This window comes from Miniopterus natalensis, chromosome 1 (genome assembly GCF_054644295.1).
Source record: "Miniopterus natalensis isolate mMinNat1 chromosome 1, mMinNat1.hap1, whole genome shotgun sequence".
In the NCBI taxonomy this organism is placed as follows: domain Eukaryota; kingdom Metazoa; phylum Chordata; class Mammalia; order Chiroptera; family Miniopteridae; genus Miniopterus; species Miniopterus natalensis.
The window spans coordinates 2695675-2714079 of record NC_142081.1 but is presented as its reverse complement, the minus strand read 5'-3'; the positions used below and the strand labels follow the sequence as shown (position 1 = coordinate 2714079).

The 18405-nt window shown below is 44.0% G+C and overlaps 1 protein-coding gene and 1 pseudogene across 1 annotated transcript in view; both read left to right on the top strand.

Moving 5' to 3' along the window:
- The window catches only part of RCOR1 (REST corepressor 1), a 91902-nt gene that overhangs the window by 33991 nt on the left and 39506 nt on the right, over window positions 1-18405 (top strand). The window contains exon 3 of the mRNA XM_087818106.1: window positions 14557-14640. Within this exon, the coding sequence (XP_087674232.1) occupies window positions 14557-14640 (84 nt within the window). The remainder of the gene's footprint in view (window positions 1-14556; window positions 14641-18405) is intronic.
- LOC107536495 (non-histone chromosomal protein HMG-14 pseudogene) lies at window positions 16409-17099 on the top strand (annotated as a pseudogene).

The following is an 18405-nucleotide window of genomic DNA, read 5'->3' as shown; positions in this document are numbered from 1 at the left end:
CTCTCACATTGAGGTTTCTCTCTCCCTTTCTGTCCCCCTTCCTCTCTTCCAAAATCAATTTTAAAAAATTAAAGAAGGACAGACAGGGAAGACCTTGAGTCTTGGGTGTCCACTTACCGGGGCGGGAGAAGGGTGCTGAGCAGTGAGTTACAGGCACCCTCTCCCCTGCTCTGTCTTTTTGACAGTGACGTGATTTCTCGGACCTTTGCCTGACTCGTGTCCTTGGACACTGTTTTCTGTGGTGGGCGGTGCTGTTTCTTATCTTCCTGGCGCTGAGCTTCCCGTTTGTGCCGCCCACCCGCAGCTGCGTTTGAGTATCTTATCTGTCCTTTCATTGAGACCTGAATTGGGTGAAAATTCTCCAAGCTGCATTTCTTCCTAGCATACTGTTTCCACCACCTAGACCCAGCCCCCAGGTGAGATTTTTTGGGTAGATACAGGTTTCCCTCACTGTCTGAAAGTAGAGCGTTCCTGTGAAGCCTTGGTAAGCTGGACGGTGTAAAGGGAAGCAGCAGGTACCTTAACGTGTGCTCAGGGCGCTGCGCTCTGCAAATGAAGCGCCAGATGTGCTTTCCACTTTCTGCCTTTTCTCCTAAAAGTGAAATCCTTTGTGTTTCTTCCAGTCAGCGGAGATGGGCACTAATGCAGGCCTTTCACAAGTGGTGTCAAGTGAACTTTGGAAAAGCAGGGACACCTGCCATAAAGCCACCTACTTTTAACATTTTCTGTCTTCCAGTTGACAAAAATATTACCATTGGTAAATAATGAACTTAGAATGTATAACTACACGTACAATGGGAAGGTTGTGTGACTGCAAGATTTCAAGGGAGCATGGAAAAACTACCTGAAAGCAGCATCATTGAGTTTATCGTTTACTCCTTAGTTCTCCAGAGGCTCGTGCTGGATCACATGGTGATAGCCATCCTGTGAAACGTGGACTCCACTTGTGTTGGGGGCTTGGGTTAGCTGGAGAGCAGGCAGAATGAGATTCAGTTCTAATTTGAGCGAGTCCTTGAATGATGCCTTGTGATGGCTGTGAGGCTCTGACAGCCCCCTTCTGTGATGCGGATGCCCGAGTCCGGTGCCTGTTTAAACCAGCGCTCCCTGGCGGGGATGGCAGGGCTGATCCGCGCCACTTAGGATCAGCGGTCTTTGCCACACCTCTTTCCCTGTGAGTCACTTTTTATTTAAATAAAATGTTACCGACTTTGGATAGGTAATACAGGTATGAAGTACAGCGGAAAGGCGACATCTCTGTATAACTAACCCCTTACCATAGGCAACACTTTCACTAGATTCTTCTCTGCTTTGACACCCGCTTTTTCGCGTGTTGTGCTTTAGGACGGCAGGGCGCTGAGCCACGAACATTCAGCATCGTTTCTCCTCGAGGCTCATTGGCATTCCTCCTTCTCAGTACCTTACTGGTGATAAGTGTTGTAATTTGCTTTTTGCTTTATCATGATACACTATTCTATGTTTTTATAGTCTTCCAGGTCTTTTTTAACCCTCACTCAAGGATGTGCATAATGATTTTAGAGAGGGGGGAACCGGGGGAGAGAGAGAGAAACATCGATGTGGGAGAGAACATCGATTGGTTGCCTGTCGACGTGTCCCATCCGCGGACTGAACTCGAAACCTGGGCATGTGCCCTGACCGGGAATCGAACCTCGATCTCCTGGATCCTAGGTCGATGCTTGACCGCTGAGCCACGCCCGGCCAGGCCGTCTGTCTGTCTGTTTGCATGCCAGCGCCGTGCTGTTTTGATTACTGTGGCCTCGTAGTATGATTCGGTGTCAGGTAGCGCGGTTCTTCAACTCCATTCTCCTTTCTCAAGATTGCTGAGGCTGTTCAGAGCCTTCTGTGGTTCCATATGAATTTTTGGAATTTTTTTTGTTCTGTGAAACACACCATTGATATCTTAATAGGAATTGCGTTGAATCCATGGGTTTATAGCTCTATGAATTTGATGTACAGTGCGATAATTGTGATTTGTAAGTGATTTCCTTAACAGATATGAAAATTTGAACAGACACTTTTGTATAGGTTACTCTTTGGGCAGAAATAAGTTTGTTTTTATATCATGTATAATAAAATTAACTTTTCAGTCTGTTCTAAGTTAAGAAAAAAGAGCTATACCTTTTTTGTGATTAGTATTAAGAAATGACAGCATTTGGCTTTCCACCGTTGTTAAAGTGTGACATTATCAGGTTAGTAGGATAAGGAGAGGTTGTATGTAAGTATAATATTAAAGGTGGGTGTTTTCTTATATGGTATGAATTGTATAAATTACAGTCTTATAAATTAGTTCAGATTTGTTATTAAAATAAAGTAACCAGTAAAACTGTGTATTGTGATATTGCCAAGCTCTTCTGGGCTATAATGAGGTTTATTTTTGTATAGGTGTTACTATTTGAATTGGAATAGTAATGGTTGTAGCTTCAGACTACATGTACAATGGAAGATCATTGCTTACAGGAATGAAACGATTCCCCAAAAAGTCTATTATTCAATTGTTTGCATATCATTATATATAAAAAAAGAGAGTAATTCCCTAGTTTGTATTTTAAATCACAGTGGGAAGTCTTATTTTTAATTTGGTTCTATGCTTTCTGGAACTTGTGTACAAAGTTTTACGTTGCTCTTGGGTCCATCAGGTTTTTGTCATTATAGTGAGAAATGAATCCTACTCTACATTGGTCATACTTCTAGAAGTGTTTTTTTAGACTGTGTGTGTGGAACCAGGAATGTCCAAACTTTTTCAGAGGGATAAAGCACTTTGTAAAGAGAGATTGTGGCGGTAGGAATCTAATAAAATCCTCACAAATCTGAATTAGTTACGGAAAAGTCAGTAATAATTATGTAGCTTTTAAAAATTTGGCTCTTAGTGCTGTTTTTTATTCCACCAAAAGAATAAATGTTCATTTTTTCTTCTTCCATCAAACTATGTCAGTGGCTTTTACTCTCAGCATCCCCTGACCTCACAGACTTCATAGGGAAGGAAATAGTTTCTCATTCAGAAAAATGTAGCCGACGACACAGCCATCTATTAAGCACTGGGGAGAGAGCACCCGTGGAGACAGGCCCGGGAGGGGCAGGCAGGGCTGCAGGGGCCAGGGCCTGAGAAACCGCCGGCGGGGTTTTAGCACAGTGTCGGCAGTTACGCTGTGGCAGTCCTTGAACTGGACATGAGCTGTTGCATTGGATGGCTCTGCAGCGTGCAGTTCTGTTTTGTAGTCTGCTCTGTTTTACTTTTGCACTTGGAGGACCAGGTGTGGGACAGATTGACTCCGTAGGAGGCGCCGCAGGCCCTGCTGCGGGCATCGCTCGTGGGGTCAGCGCCCACTGAGCTGCACTAGCGAAACATTGTTTCCCACGCCTTGGGGAGGCTGCGCAGCTTCTCTTAGTGCTGCAGTTTCCTTTTCCTTGTTAATCCTCACTTGAGGATATTTTTCCCATGGATTTTGAGAGAGAGAGAAAGAGAGAGAGAGAGAGAAACACTGAAGTGAGAGAGACACAGCAATTGGTTGCCTCCCCCATGCACCCCGACCAGGGCTGGGGATCAAACCTGCAACCCAGGTACGTGCCCTTGACGGGGAATCGACCCTCGACCCTTTGTGCTTGGGTCGGCGCTCTAACCACTGAGAACACCGGCCAGGGCTGACGGTCTTTTTAAAAGAAATAATTGACCTATTGTAAAATGCACAGATCCTGAGTGTGAAGTGAGGTTTGACAGTCGTGTGCACCTGTGCACCTACCTCCTCGAACAAGGGACAGGAAACACGGTAGTTCTCTCACGCTCCTTTCCAGTTACTGCCCCTTCCCTCCCATCAACACAGTAGGTTTTACTGTTCTTGGATTTTGGATTAATAGGGTCATGCAGTGTGTACTCTTTAGCACCTGGGGTGTTTTTGCTTTTTGTTTTCTTTTGCTTTTGAGATTAATCAGTGTTGTTGCTTGAATCAGCAGTTTGTTCCTTTTTATTTCTGTGTAGCATTTTTTGTATGAATATACCTTTATCTGTTTGTCTCCTGTTGATGGACACTTGGATTGTTTCTAGTTTTTGCTTATTACAAGTAAGGCTATTAACATCCTTTTTGTGGATAAACATTTAATTTTTCCTGAGTAATATAGGAGTTGAATTGCTCCTTAATAAGATAGTTTTAAGCCCAACTTTATAAGAAATTGTCTCAGACTCTTATTCAGATTTCTCTTTTTTGTCTCTGGAGCAGAACCAGAGATTCCATTTCCCCCCAGTCTAGTTTCCTTTCTTTCCTAGGAATTGTCCACTATTTAAATTTACAGGGTGGTTAGTCTTATCTACAGTTTGATATTTTTGCTTTTTAATTCATTTATTCATAAAGAAATACATAAAATAATTAAAATAAGTACTTGTTTTTTATAACAGCTTTATTGAGCTTATAGCTCACAAAACATAATTCACTTGTTTAGAGTATACAATTCAGTGGTTTGAGTATATTGACAGAGTTACACAACCATCACTACGGCCCATGTTAGACCACGCGCATCATCTCATGAAGAAACCCGGTACCATCTGCAGTCTCTCCCTGTTTCCCCGAAACACCCATGCCCTCTGCCAACCACTGGCCTCTACTGTCTGTGTCTGTGGAGTTGCCTTATCTGGACATTTCATATAAGTGGAATCATACAATATGTTTTTTCATGTGTGTGACTGGCTGCTCTCACTTAGCATGTTTTCAGCTTTCATCCGTACTGAGCATGGATTAAAACAAAATTTCTTTTTATGGCAGTATAATATTCCACCACACGGCTATATTATATGTAGTATACATTCATCCATCAGTTGGTCACCACTTGGCTTGTTTCCACCTTTTGGCTGTTGAGGATAAAGCTGCTGCAAACACTTGTGTCCACGTTTTTATGTGGACGTAGGTTTTCATTTCTCGGGGCTGCATACCTAAGAACGGAATTACTGGGTTATATGGTAACTTGGTGTTGAACCTTTGGAAGAGCTGTTAGACCATTTTCCAAAGTGGCTGTAACATTTTACACTCTCATCATTCTAGTCAAATAATCTGATTCACAAGTGGGCAAAAGATTTGAATAGACATTTCTCCAAAGAATATATACAGATGGCCAATAAGCATATCAAATAGGCTCAACATCATTAATCATCAGACATGCAAATCAAAACCAGAGCGAGACACCACTTTACACCCACTAGCTAGAATTGAAAGGTCAGATAACAAGTGTCAGGAAGTGTGGAAAAGCTGGAGCTCTCCTGTGCTGCTGGCGGGAATGTAAAATGTAAGTGTAAATTGTTGCTTTCATTCTAAATAGTTGAAAATACAATATGATTTATAGAATGAGAAATAACTAATTCAAGGTTTCAAGGCTCAACAAAAAATAGACTTAAAGAATATTTCTCTTAGTGTGGGACAAGATTGTTTTAAATTAGAACATAGATATTGTATTAGGTAACATCAAATCACATAGTGAAGGTTTTCTTTTTATTTTATTTTTAAAAAATATATCTTTATTGATTTCAGAGAGGAAAGGAGAGGGAGAGAGAGAGATAGAAACATCAATGATGAGAGAGTCATTGATTGAGCCCGCAACCCGGGCACGTGCCCTGACCGGGAATCGAACCCCGATCGCCTGGATCCTAGGTCGATGCTTAACCACTGAGCCACGGCCGGCCAGGCAGGTTTTCTTTTTCTTTTTTTTATAATCCTTACCTGAGGCTGTGTTTTTCATTGATTCCAGAGAGAGAGGGGAAGGAAGAGGGAGAGAGAAACATTGATGTGAGAGAGAAACATTGATCGGTTGCCTCCCATATGGGCCCTGACTGGGGATTGAACCTGCAGCCTGGGTGTGCACCTCGACTGGGAATAAAAACCTGCGACCTTCGGCACACAGGATGATGCTCCAACTGAATGAGCCACACCTGCCAGGGCTCTTTTTTTCTTTTTAATTATTTTAAAAATGTTTTGAAATTATACAATATAGAAACTACAGAAAATAGTGTTTGCTTCCCTACCACCAAGATTTGCAGCAAGCAGTGACCATTAAAGGTAACAGCCAAAGCAAGCTAGCCCCTTTTAGAGTGGCTGCTACCTGATTTTTAAAATTTTGTTATTGTGTACCTTTTATTCTTTGAATGTATGTACCTCCAATAACATGTAGCTTCCTTGTTATATTTTTAATATTTATAGCATGGTATCATACATTTCCTTTAACTTGCCTTTTGTAATAAAAAATTGTTGCTGTCTGTAAATGGGATTAACTTTATTTTCTATATTTAATTCCTTTGAATGCACATACTGCAGTTTAGCCAGTCTCTGTTGATGACTTTTAAGATTTTCCTGTATTTCAGTGCTATAAACAGCATTGTGGGAGTAGTCCACGTCAAGCAGGACTGTTCCAGAGAAACAGAACCAGCGGGGGTGGGTGGGTGGGTGGGTGGGTGTGGGGGTGTGTGTGTGTGTGTGTGTGTGTGTGTGTGAACCAGCGGGGGTGGGGTGTGTGTGTGTGTGTGTGTGTGTGTGTGTGTGTGTGTGTATTTAGGTATTTAAAAGGAATTGGCTCGTGTGGTTGCTGATGCCCAGCAAGTCTGAAATCTGTAGGGCAGTTCTGCAAGGAGGAGCTGAGGCTTCAGTCTTGAGGCACAGTTTCTTGCGGGGGACTCCAGACTGTGCTGTTGAGGCCTTCAATCGATTGGATGAGGCTCACCCATATCATGGAGGCACTTCACTCAAATCCAGCTGATGACAGATGTTAACTGCAACCGCTATGTACCCTCCCAGCAACACCCAGCTCAGTGTTTGCTTAAGCGACTGGTTATTATAACTCACCCAAATTGACACACAAAACTAAGCAGCTTCTTACGCTCCCATGTGTACATATTAGTCTCTAGGGCAGGGATTTTCCAACTTTAAACAATCTCCACCAATAATTTATAGCCTGGCTGGGCGTGGCTCGGCGGTTGAGCATCGACCTAGGATCCAGGAGATCGTGGTACAATTCCTGGTCGGGGCACAGGCCTGGTTGCGGACTCAATCCCCAGTCGGGGGCATGCAAGAGGCAGCCGATCAATGACTCTGTCATCATTGATGTTTCTCTCTCTCTCCCTCTCCTTTCCTCTCTCTGAAATCAATAAAGATATATTAAAAATAAAAATAATTTATACATGTAATTAAACAACATACTGGTTTTATTATTATTATTTTTTTAAATGCCGGTTAGGAACCAATAAATTAATTTTAATAGGTCTGACCTGAGTTTAAAAAACACTGCTATTGTATAGATATTCTATTTAGAAATGGGTTGCTTTCAGGGTATCCACACTTCAACTGTATTATCACTGCCAGCTTTCTCCCTAAAGTAGTTGTAAATGTACATTCTCACCAGAAGGGTGAACACTCTCATCTTCCTGGTGATGGGAATTGGCAATTTCCATTTCCTTGTAATCCTACTTCCAGGTAGGTCTGGGTTTATATTTTTAAGTTTTTTTTTTTTCTTTCCCAACTACAGTTGACATTCAAGGTTATATTAGTTTCAGGTGTACAGCATAGTGGTGAGACATTTACATAACCTACTAACTGATCCCCCCAAAAAGCCTCGTGTCCACTTGGCACCGTAGTTGCTACAGCGTCCTGGCTGTGCCCTGTGCTATGCTTTGCATCCCTGTGGCCGTGACTCCGTTTGTAGTTCCCTTACCCCTTCGCCCCTTCCACCCGGCCGCACAGCCCCCTTTCCATCTGGCAACCATCAGCCTGTTCTCTGTGTCTGGAGGCTGTTTCCATTTTGTTTGTTCGTTTATTTTGTTCTTTAGATTCCACATGTAAGTGAAACCATGTGGTATTCTCTCTGACTTACTTCACTTAGCACAATGCCCTCCAGGTCCATCCACATGTCACCAAGGGCAGGACTCTATTCTTTTTCAGGCCAAGTTAAGCTCTGTTGTGTAAATGTACCTCCTGTGTCTTTGATGGGCACCTAGTGGTTTCCTTATCTTGGCTGTTGTAAATGATGCTGCAGTGATACATCAGGATGCAGATATTTTTTCAGACTAATGTTTTGGATTTCTTTGGATAAATACCCAGAAGTGTGATTGCTGGGTCATATAGTAGCTCTGTTTTTATTTTTTTGAATTTTTATAAGAGTTTATTTGAGCCAAACTGATGACATATGCCCTGGAGCAGGGTCTCAAATGCTCCCTCTATTTTTAATTTTTTGAGGAAACTCCATACTGTTTTCATTGTGGCTGCACCAATTTGCAGTCCCACCAGCAGTGCATGTTTTTTTAAGGTTTTTAACACTTGGTAACCAACTTTTAAACAAGGAGAGCAGCCTCAGAATTAGCACCTTCAGCAGATAATCAGTACCCATCCAGAAGTGAGCGGCATTGCTTTTTTCATTGTGTTTATGTTCCTCAGTTTATAGACAGCGAAGTGGACTCGTTTTGGTGTGCACAGCACAGCTGGGGCGCAGAACAGCTCCATCTCCTCAGAAGATGACCTCAGCGGCTCTTACCTTCCCCCTGCTTCGGGCCCTCAGAATGTGTCTCTGTTCCCTCTCCTGACAGAGTGTCTCCTGTTCCAGAGTGTCCTGCAAACGCAGTCATGCGATATGCAACCTGCTGTTTCCTGAATCAGTAGTTCGTTTATTTTTATTGCTGTGAAGTGTTTATTCCAGTGTACAGATGCACCACCATATACTCATTTACTCCTTGGAGGGCCTTTGGCCTCCCCAACCCCCAGGTTTGGTGGTTGTGAGTAAAGCTGCTATAATGTCTGCAAAATTTATTGTGAACGTATGTTAATTCTATAGGGTGTGTACCTAAGAGTGGGATGGTTGGGTCAGTCATTTGTTAGCTATTCCCGAGGGGCTTTTTGTTTCGTATTTGCACCAGCTGTGTATGAGAGTTTTAGTTGCTCCAAATTGTTGTCAGTACGTGGTATTACTCATTTATTTCAGATGTTCTAATAGGCGTACTGTGTATTGGTTTCTCATCATGGCTTTAGTTTGTATTTCTCTGCTGGCTAATGGTGTTGAGGATCTTTTCATGTTCTTCTGTGCCATCTGTATATGTTCTTTAGTGAAATGGTTGTTCAAATCTTTGCTTGCTTTTGAAAAATTGTATTATTTTCTTATGAGTTTTTGAGGTTCTTTATATATTCTGGATACAGGTCCTTGGTCAGGTACGTGACTTAAAAAATATTTTCTCACAGCCTAGAATTTTTCTTAATGGTGTCTTTTGCAGAGCAAAAGTTTTAAAGTTTTGATTAGGCTCAATTTACCCTTTTTTAACTTTTATAGACTACACTGTTGGAGTCCTGTCTATGAAATATTTTCCTAAACTCAAGTTCACAAAGATTTGCTCATGTTTTTTCTAAAAGTTTTGTAGTTAGCGATTTTATTTTTATATCTGAGATCTATTTTGAATTTTATAAAAGGTGTGAGGTACAGGTTGAGGTTTACTTTGTAAAGTACCCTTTGTTGAGAAGAGTATTGTTTCTCTATTGAACTGCTTTTGCACCTTTGTTACAGATCAGTTGGCCATGTTTTTATGGACCTGTATCTGGATTGTTATGTTCCGTTGATCTGTGTGTATCCTTTTGACAATACCGCAGTGTTTTGAATACTGACCTGGCTGTTCTGGCCCCATTTGACTTTCCTCTTTATCTATCCTTTTGCTTATTTATATCAGTATGGTAATCATAGATTGTTATTTTATTACTGTCATTTATTTTGTTGCTCAAATTGACCCAGATCTGGCTAGTGGGAGAAAGGTCCTATCATTCTTGGAACACTTTCTTACCTTCTGGCATAACAAGATGTTTCAGGGTCCTCTTAATACTTTTTAATTTTACTTTTTATTTATCTCAGAAGAAGGGAGGGAGGGAAGGAGGGAGAGAGAGAGAAAGAGAGAAAGAAACATTATGTGAAAGAGAAACATCGACTGGTTGCCTCCTACAATGTCTCCGACTGTGGATTGAACCTGCAACCTGGGTATGTGCCCTGACCGGGAATTGACAGTGCTCCCACCAACTGAACCACATTGGCCAGGGACCACTGTCCTCTTATACACTTCCTCTCCTAGCCCTGCAATCAACCATTTCTCCAAGGAGACCTAGTTTCTTTTATTTGTGAATGGTATTTAGAAACCAAGATCTGGGAGCTAGAGGTGCTCATTTGTTGCTGAATTGTCATCACATCAGCGCCCTCTTAGTAGGCAGAGCTGGGAAGTAAATGTGTGTATGTGTGCATGCACACGTGTACAGGCATCCATATTTCTATTTCTGTTGAAAACTATGATTTCATTCAGTTACCATCGATTTCTCTTCAGCACCACAGAAGTTTTTCTAGCCTCCCTTTTTCTGTATTTGCAAGTCTTCACTCAGGATAATTGTTTTGAGATTCATTCAAGTTGAATACTTAAATAGTTCATTCCTTTAAAAAAACGTTTTTTTAAAATCCTCACTTGAGGATATTTTTTCCATTGCTTTTCAGAGAGAGTGGAAGGGAGGGAGGGAAGAAGAGAGGGGGAGAGAGAGAGAGAGAGACAGACATTGATGTGAAAGAGACACATTTATTGGTTGCCTGCTGCACATGCCTAACCAGGGACAGGGAGTGAACCCCAAACCCAGGTACATGCCCTTGATCAGGAATTGAACCCGAGACCCTTTGGTGCACAGGCTGGCTCTCTAACAACTCAGGCACACTAACCAGGGCAGTTCATTCCTTTTTATTGCTGAGTTTAACTCCATTGAATGGATATACCACATTTTAGGAAATTGCCAGACTCCCTCCCACCAAGTGATAGTATCATTTTACATTCCCATCAGCAGCACATGAGAGTTCCAGTTCCACCACATTATCACCAAACCTTGGTATTGTCAGTCTTTTTAATTTTTAATTGCAATCCAAATGAAAATTGTAAAGGAATTTTAAATTTTTTAATTTATCTTTATTGTTGAGGGTATTACAGGTGTCCCATTTTTCCCCCTCAATTGACCCCCTCCACTTCGCTCCCACCCCCTCCCCAGGCCTTCACCCCGTTATTGACTGTGTCCATGGGTTATGCATATATGCATATAACCTCTTTGGTTAATCTCTTCCCACCCTCCACCCTCCTTCCCTCTTCCCTCTGAAATGTGATCATCTGTTTCGTGTGTCAATGTCTCTGGATCTATTTAGTTCATCAGATTCTTTTGTTCATTAGCTTCTTCTTAAAGAAGACCCTTCACCTCTTCCTGTAGTGCTGGTCTGGTGGTGATGAACTCCTTTAGCTTTTCCGTGTCTGAGAAGTTCTTTATCTGACCTTCAGTTCTAAATGATAGCTTTGCTGGGTAGAGCAATCTTGGTTGTAGTTCCATGTTTTTCATCACTTTGAATATTTCTTGCCACTCCCTTCTGGCCTGCAAGGTTTCTGTTGAGAAATCAGCTGACAGTCGAATGGGGGCTCCCCTGTAGGTAACTAACTGCTTTTCTCTTGCTGCTTTTAAGATTCCCTCTTTGTCTTTAACCTTTGGCAGTTTAATGATGATGTGTCTTGGTGTGGGCCTCTTTGGGTTCCTCTTGTTTGGGACCCTCTGTCCTTCCTGGACTTGTAAGTCTATTTCTTTCCCCAGGTAGGGGAAGTTTTCTGTAGTTATTTTTTCAAAGAGGTTTTCAATTTCTTGCTCTTTCTTCCCCTTCTGGCACCTGAATAATAAGAATGCTGGGCCCCTTGAAGTTGTCCCAGAGGCTCCTTATACTATCTTCATATTTCTGGATTCTTTTTTCTTTTTGCTCTTCTGGTTGGGTGTTTTTTGTTTCTTCATGTTCCAAATTGCTGATTGGATTCTCAGTGTCCTCTACTCTACTGTTGATTCCATGTAAATTATTCTTCATTTCAGTTCCTGTAGGCTTCATTTCAAATTGGTACTTTATTATGTTATCGATTTTGTCAGTTATTTCCCCAGTAGTCTGCTTAAACGTCCTTAAAAACAAAACCCTGAACTCTGTATCTGCTAGCTTGCTTGGATCTATTTCATTTAGTTCCAGTTCTAGAGATTTCTTCTGTTCTTTCCTTTGTGACATGTTTCTTTGCCTCCACATTGTGGCTGCTTCCAGGTGTTTGTTTCTGTGTATTAGGTAGAGCTGCTACATCTCCTGGAATTTGTAGAGTGGCTTTGTGTAGTAGGTGTCCTGTGGGTTCCAGTGGCTCAGCCTCCCCAGTCCTCTGAGCTGGGCCTTCTAGGGGCTCCCCTGTGTGGGCTGTGTGCACTGTCCTGTTGTAGCTGAGCCTTGGTTGCTGTTGGCGTCCCTGGGAGGAACTGACCCCCAGGCCAATCAGCTGTGAGGACCAGCTGCAGCTACAGCCAAAGAGCTGCTGCGCTGGAGACACCCCTACAGAGCAGGATTTACTTCAGTGGAGCTTTGGTGGTCACCAAGTGTGCCCCTTGAGTGTGTCACTTGTGGATGTGGGGGGGTTGTAATCCAGCGTGGTCGAGTCTGACCACCAGGTGCACTGTCTCTGGGGCCTCCCGGGAGGTGCAAAGTCAGCCTGTGCCAGTGCCTTGCCCAGGGCCCCCCAGCATGAGCTACTCAGCAAACCGTAGTTGGCTGCTCCTTGTGCTGGGCTTGGAGGTGCCCAGGAGAGGCCAAGCTATGAGCCAGTGCAGCTGCTGCTAGTGCCAGGCCTGGGGCCGCTTATCAAGCCGTATGGGGCCCGCTGCTGCTTGTCTGAGAGATTTTAGGAAAGTCCTAAGCATGAGGCTCGAGAGGCCACTTGCACAGAAAAGCCCCTGGAAATGGCCTGGATGAGCTGCAGGTGGGAGGGGAGGGGCCTCTGGGAGTCACGGGGCGGGGCCAAAGGTGAGTCAGGTGCTGGGGATTCAAACATGGCGCCCGCCTGCCGGCTGTGCGGGGAGGACTCGCCACAGGAGCCATGGCCTCCGCCAGCCCTTCTGCCCGGGAGGAAGCCGCCCCTCCACCTCTCGCCCGGGTCTCAGGCAGGTTAGTCCCTCCCCGAGTGTCCCGGGTCCTTTCCGGCTGCTCCCAGCGCTGGGCTCAGAGGCAGCGTCCGAGGGAGTCCTGCCGGGCCCGTAAGAGGAGCTGCTGGGGCTCCCGAGGCCTCCGGGACCCTCAGGGACAGTCCCCGCTGGGTTCACAGCCCGAGGTGTGGGGACGTCTCTTCCCGGCCTGGAGCCCTGGGCTGGGGGCCTGCTGTGGGGCTGGGACCCCTCGCTCCTCCGGGAAACCCCCACCGCCGAGATGTCCTCCCGGGTTTAAACCGCGGCACTGGGTGTGGGCCCCCAGCGGGTCTCCGATTCAGTCCCGATCCGCCCTCGTCTCCCCCCTCCCACCGCTCTTGGTGCTTCTTCAGTTCCCTGGTTTTAGGACTTCTGTGCAGCCAGATTTCAGGAGGTTCTGAGTGATGGTTCTGTATTTTAGTTGTAATTTTGATGTGGCTGCGGGAGGTGGTGGGTGCAGCTGTTACCTACGCCGCCAGCTTGTTTCTCCTAATTTTTTTCAGTTACAGTTGATGTACAATATTATATTACTTTCAAGTGTACAACATTTATATAATTTACAAAGTGATCACCCCGATAAGTCTAGTAACCACCTGACACCATAGTTAATACAATATTATTGACTATATTCTGTACGCTGTCCTTTACGTCCCTGTGGCTGTTTTTATAACTGGCAGTTTGTACTTCTCAATCTCTTCTCATTTCTTCACCCCCACGCCCCTTCCTTGTTGCAACCATCAAAATGGTCTCTGTATCTATGAGTTTGTTTCTGTTTTGTTTGTTTATTTTGTTTTTTAGATTCCACATGTAAGTGAAATCATATGGTATTTGTCTTTCTCTGCCTGATTTATTTCATTTAGCATAATGCCCTCTGTGTCCATTTATGTTGTCTCAAACGGCAAGATTTCCTTCTTTTTCATGGCACTTGTAAGCCTGTGGGCCTGTTATTTTGTATCACAGATTTTAAAGAATTTGAAGACACTTCTGAAGTTTCCTTTCAAGTCAAATATTTTTAATGTTTATTATTTAATAAAGTTGTTGAAAGAACCTTTGGATTCCTGTTGTCAGAGTCACCAGAGTGACTCTGCCGAGAAGGGCTCGGGTATCCTAAGCACACACGAAGGGTTCGTATTCAGAGGAGTCTTTGAGCAGCTTGCCACACGCAGCTTCCCTTTGTGTCCCGTGTCCAAAAGCAGTGTCATCGTCCACAGTGTTCACACCTGGACACCATTCTGAGTGCAGTCCCCTCGTAGCCAAGTGACCTGTCCTGTTTCTTCTCCTCGACGTATGAGAATAGCACTTACACCTATCTCATATGTACTGTGTTAAATAAATAATAGTAAAGTAAGAAAAGACTTAGCAGTAGAAATGTTTCGTCGGATTCACATCGATTGCCCTGTGGTGGTAAGTGTGTGGGTTCCCCTGGGGCAGATTTCAGTAAAGGGTGGGCGATGTCATCATGCTCCAAGGTGAAAAGGTCAGGGTGGTGGTGCTAATCATTGCTTCATATGTCTGTTAAATTACAATAAGAAATTTCTTTTCTATTTCTACCAAGCCAAACTAGCAAGACGCAGTCAGGAACGAGAGAATCTTGGCATGCTGGTCTGGTCGCCTAATCAGAATCTATCAGAAGCAAAACGTAAGTTTTAGAGCACCTTTATTTTTCATCTTCTTACTTAATGCAGAGTTTTAAACAAGCTTTGTAGCTAAAAGTCCCTACATATGTTACAGTTCTCTTACATTTTTAAAATAAGTAATTTCAAGAGTTTGAGAGTGTATTTCTTTATTGTGGCCTGTCACGATCACTGAAAGATTTCCAGCCTGTGGCTTCACCAAAATGCTATGCAGGCTAATGCTGAAGTAACCCAGAGGAAGGCTCAGAGTGGAAGGAGCATTACAGCGCAGTGCCTAACCCCGTTGGCGGGCATTGATAGCTTTATAAAGCCGGAGAGTTGAGCAGGTTTCTTGTTTGAAAGATCACAAAGGTCCAATATGTGACACTGGAATGGACCTTATGGGAAGACTTCAGCCTACCTAGAAGTAGGACTTTGGGATTGGCTGTTTCATGGGTTTAAAATCCTATTAGGATGAATATTCTGAGCTACCTTAGATGGGGAGGGGAGGGGTCCTCAAGCTGATTCATTGTATTTTCAGAGTTTGCTTTTCAGCTTCTCTGTCCCTTCTGCTCAAATGATACCATAGCCTTTGCCACTTTCAAAGGTTTTATTTTCTTCATAACTTAGAAGAGAAGAAAAACTGTTTCCTTTTGAGGACTTTTTAGTGGGGGGCCTGGATGGAATTAATGGGGATTCGTGAACTTGGAAATCACATGCAAAATTTTTGGGTACACGTGTGTTTTTCTGGAGGAATGACATGGGATTTTCAAAGGGGTCTTTGAAAAATAGGTTAATACTCAATTCTCTAAAACATAACAGGGCTTTAAAAGCTCTCAGTGGTAAATGTCCATCAGAAAACTGTTGCATTGTGAGCACAGGCGGGGCAAGGGCGTGACAGGATTCCTCGCATTATGTTCTGCAGCATTAAATAGGTGTGAACACATTACTGTCTAATAGTGTGAGGTTGATGCATATTAAACACCCTTCTCTGGTATACACAGTGTCCACGTGAGCATTTTAAGATGCATAGAGCTCCTACGGTAAAGAAACCTGTTTAGTTTTGGCCAAGAGGGTCCTTTCTGGTGCAGTGCCCTGCGTGTAGTGGTGCTAAATGGAGCAGTAGCCTCAGCATAACCTGACTTAAAGGTGCATGAGCTTTGCCTCCGTCAAGCTGCTGCTCGGTGAGTTCTTAACGGGGAACAGAGCAGCAGAAGGCAGTGTTGGTATTTCGGATGCCGTTCCTGTGCTGGGAGGGCCTTTAAAACGTTCTCTCTCCTTTTGAGCACTTGGTAACTTACAAAAGCAATCGATTCCATTTTTGAACATGTTCTTTCTGACAGAGAGCTGAAAATCTGCCTGCCTGTAAAGCTCTGTTTTCCCGAACTCCGCTAAATAAGCCTCTCTGTGTGTCTTTGCGATATTTTCCTACCTCCCTTGCCGTCCCAGTCCAAGTTAAACCTGCCTACGGTTTATTAGATGGTTTGATTTTTGGGTCTCTTTTTATTTCTGTTGCCCTCCTGGATATATTGCATTTGGTGACAATGCCCATCTTAAATTATGGTGCCCAGAATTGAATATTAAGAATAGTTGGGGCGGGGGCAGGGCAAGGAGGCAGGCTCCCAATCCGGCTTCAAGCAGGTTTTCCACTGCCCCCCATCGCGGCCCCAGCAGCTTGGGCAGCTTGGGCGGCTGGGGAAGCGCAGCGGGCCAGGCAGCCCAGGTCCTCAAAGGCTCTAGGCTGCCTCGCCCCTCAGGCACCCGGCCCGCCCAGCCCACCGCCCCACTGCCAGGATGTTCTAGAGGAAGGTCAGCTCTGCCGAGAGGACAGCGAAGGAGGAGCCCGGGAGGAGGTCAGCGAGGTTGTCAGCTAAACCTGCTCCCATAAGTGGAAACGATGCCAAAAAAGGTGGCAGGAGAAGACAAATCTGCAGACACAAAAGTGCAAATGGGAGCAAAGGGAAAACAGGCCAAGTGGCTCACCAGGCACCTGAAGGCCTCCCTGCGGAAAACAGGGAAACTGAAATGGAGGGAAGTCCAGTCTCGGATGAAGCAGGAGAGAAAGAAGCCAAGTCTGATTGATGTTATACCCTGTCCTATCACCATCTGTCTCCCTTGTACAATCCAGAGTAACATCACCAAACTTCTGAACGAAGACCCCAAACATTTCTATCATTAAACACTGAAATAGGTGTGAGCTATACAGACATCTAAGAATGGTGAACAAAAAGAAATCAGATCATGATTTTCCAACCTGCTGATTCCAGGTCAGTGTCACAGGTGGCTGGAGCCTCTCCTGGCTGCTCGGGGTGCAAGGTGGGACCACCCTGGACAGGCCGCTCTCCCATCGCAGGTGAACTCACAGCCACTCACACACAGTGGGACAGTGTAGACACGCCATTCACCTCCCGTGCTCTGCTCTGTGGTGTGGGAGGAAACGCAGGCAGACACGGGGACACCAAGCACACTCCACGGACAGTGGCCCCGTCCCTCCCATCAACCCCCATCAATTACTGCCCCCCTCTACCCCCATCAACATTATAACAAAATGGGACCCGCTGTATGTATCTGTGTGCTCTCTTCCTGAGCATTGACTTCAGCTTTTCCCACAGTTAAAACCTCTTGGACACATCATAATACCTGTGGACTGTTCTGTCGTGCGGGTGTGTCAGTGTATTTACCATCCTTCTATGGAATGTTTAGGTTGCTTCTAATTGGTCGCTTTTGTAGAAGCCGATAGTGAGAAACTGAGCCATAGCTCTGTCCTCTGTTCTGTTTTGTTTTTGTATTCATTGTGTTTAGTATTTGCTTAGGGTATATCCCTAGGAGTGGAATTGTGGGTTGATGGGAATTTGTTTACCTGCTGACGTGTGAGTGTGGTTCCTGTCAGTAGGTACCAATTTGTGGCGCTTTGGGAATCATACTCCTTGACTAGTAAGTAGTCTAATCATAGGCCTTAAAATGTAATTACAGTGTTCATGCAAATAGCACACACGGTTTGTACTCTGCCACCTGTCACTCCCCTGATGTATGGGCAGAAAAGAAGTCTTTTCTACTTGCCTTTCTTCTTTATTTTGAGCAAATGTGAAAGTGTTGGTTGTCCAGTGTTGGCTCTGACTCTGCGTAGAAATAGGAGACTTGGAGCATGTACAGATTTCTCAGTGATATCCCCGATGTGGAAGGATGTCTGTAGGTCCTTAGCTTTTCCTATGTTTCTTTCTTTCTTCTCAAGTAGATGTTTAGAGTTCTGCCTCTTAGGGTTGGTTACTGCAAGTTTACAAATTTTTTGTGTGGTTATAAAAGTAAATGCTGTTGTAATTTCAAACAATACAGAATGTGTGATGTAGATACTTAAAGCCTTATAATTACTGTTTACAATAGATGTGCTTTTTCTAATTTGTTTGTTTGTTTTTTTAACCCTCACCTGAGGATATTTTTTTCCATTGCTTTTCAGAGAGAGAGCTGGGGTGGGGGGCACAGAGACAGAGACAACGATGTGAGAGAGACACATCGATTGGTTGCCTCCTGCACGCACCCCAACCAGGGCCAGGGGTCGAGCTTGCTACCGAGGTACGTGCCCTTGGCTGGAATCAAACCTGGGACCCTTTAGTCCCTAGGCTGATGCTCTAACCACTGAACCAGACTGGCCAGGGCTCTAATGTTTTTATACATAATAAATATTTTAAAATTTTTATCAGAAAATAAAAGCTGTTCAGCCATTTGCTCTTATCAACAATATATGTGGGACTCGGTTCTGTCTCAGTTCATTTCCAGTTACCTAGTTTTTAACA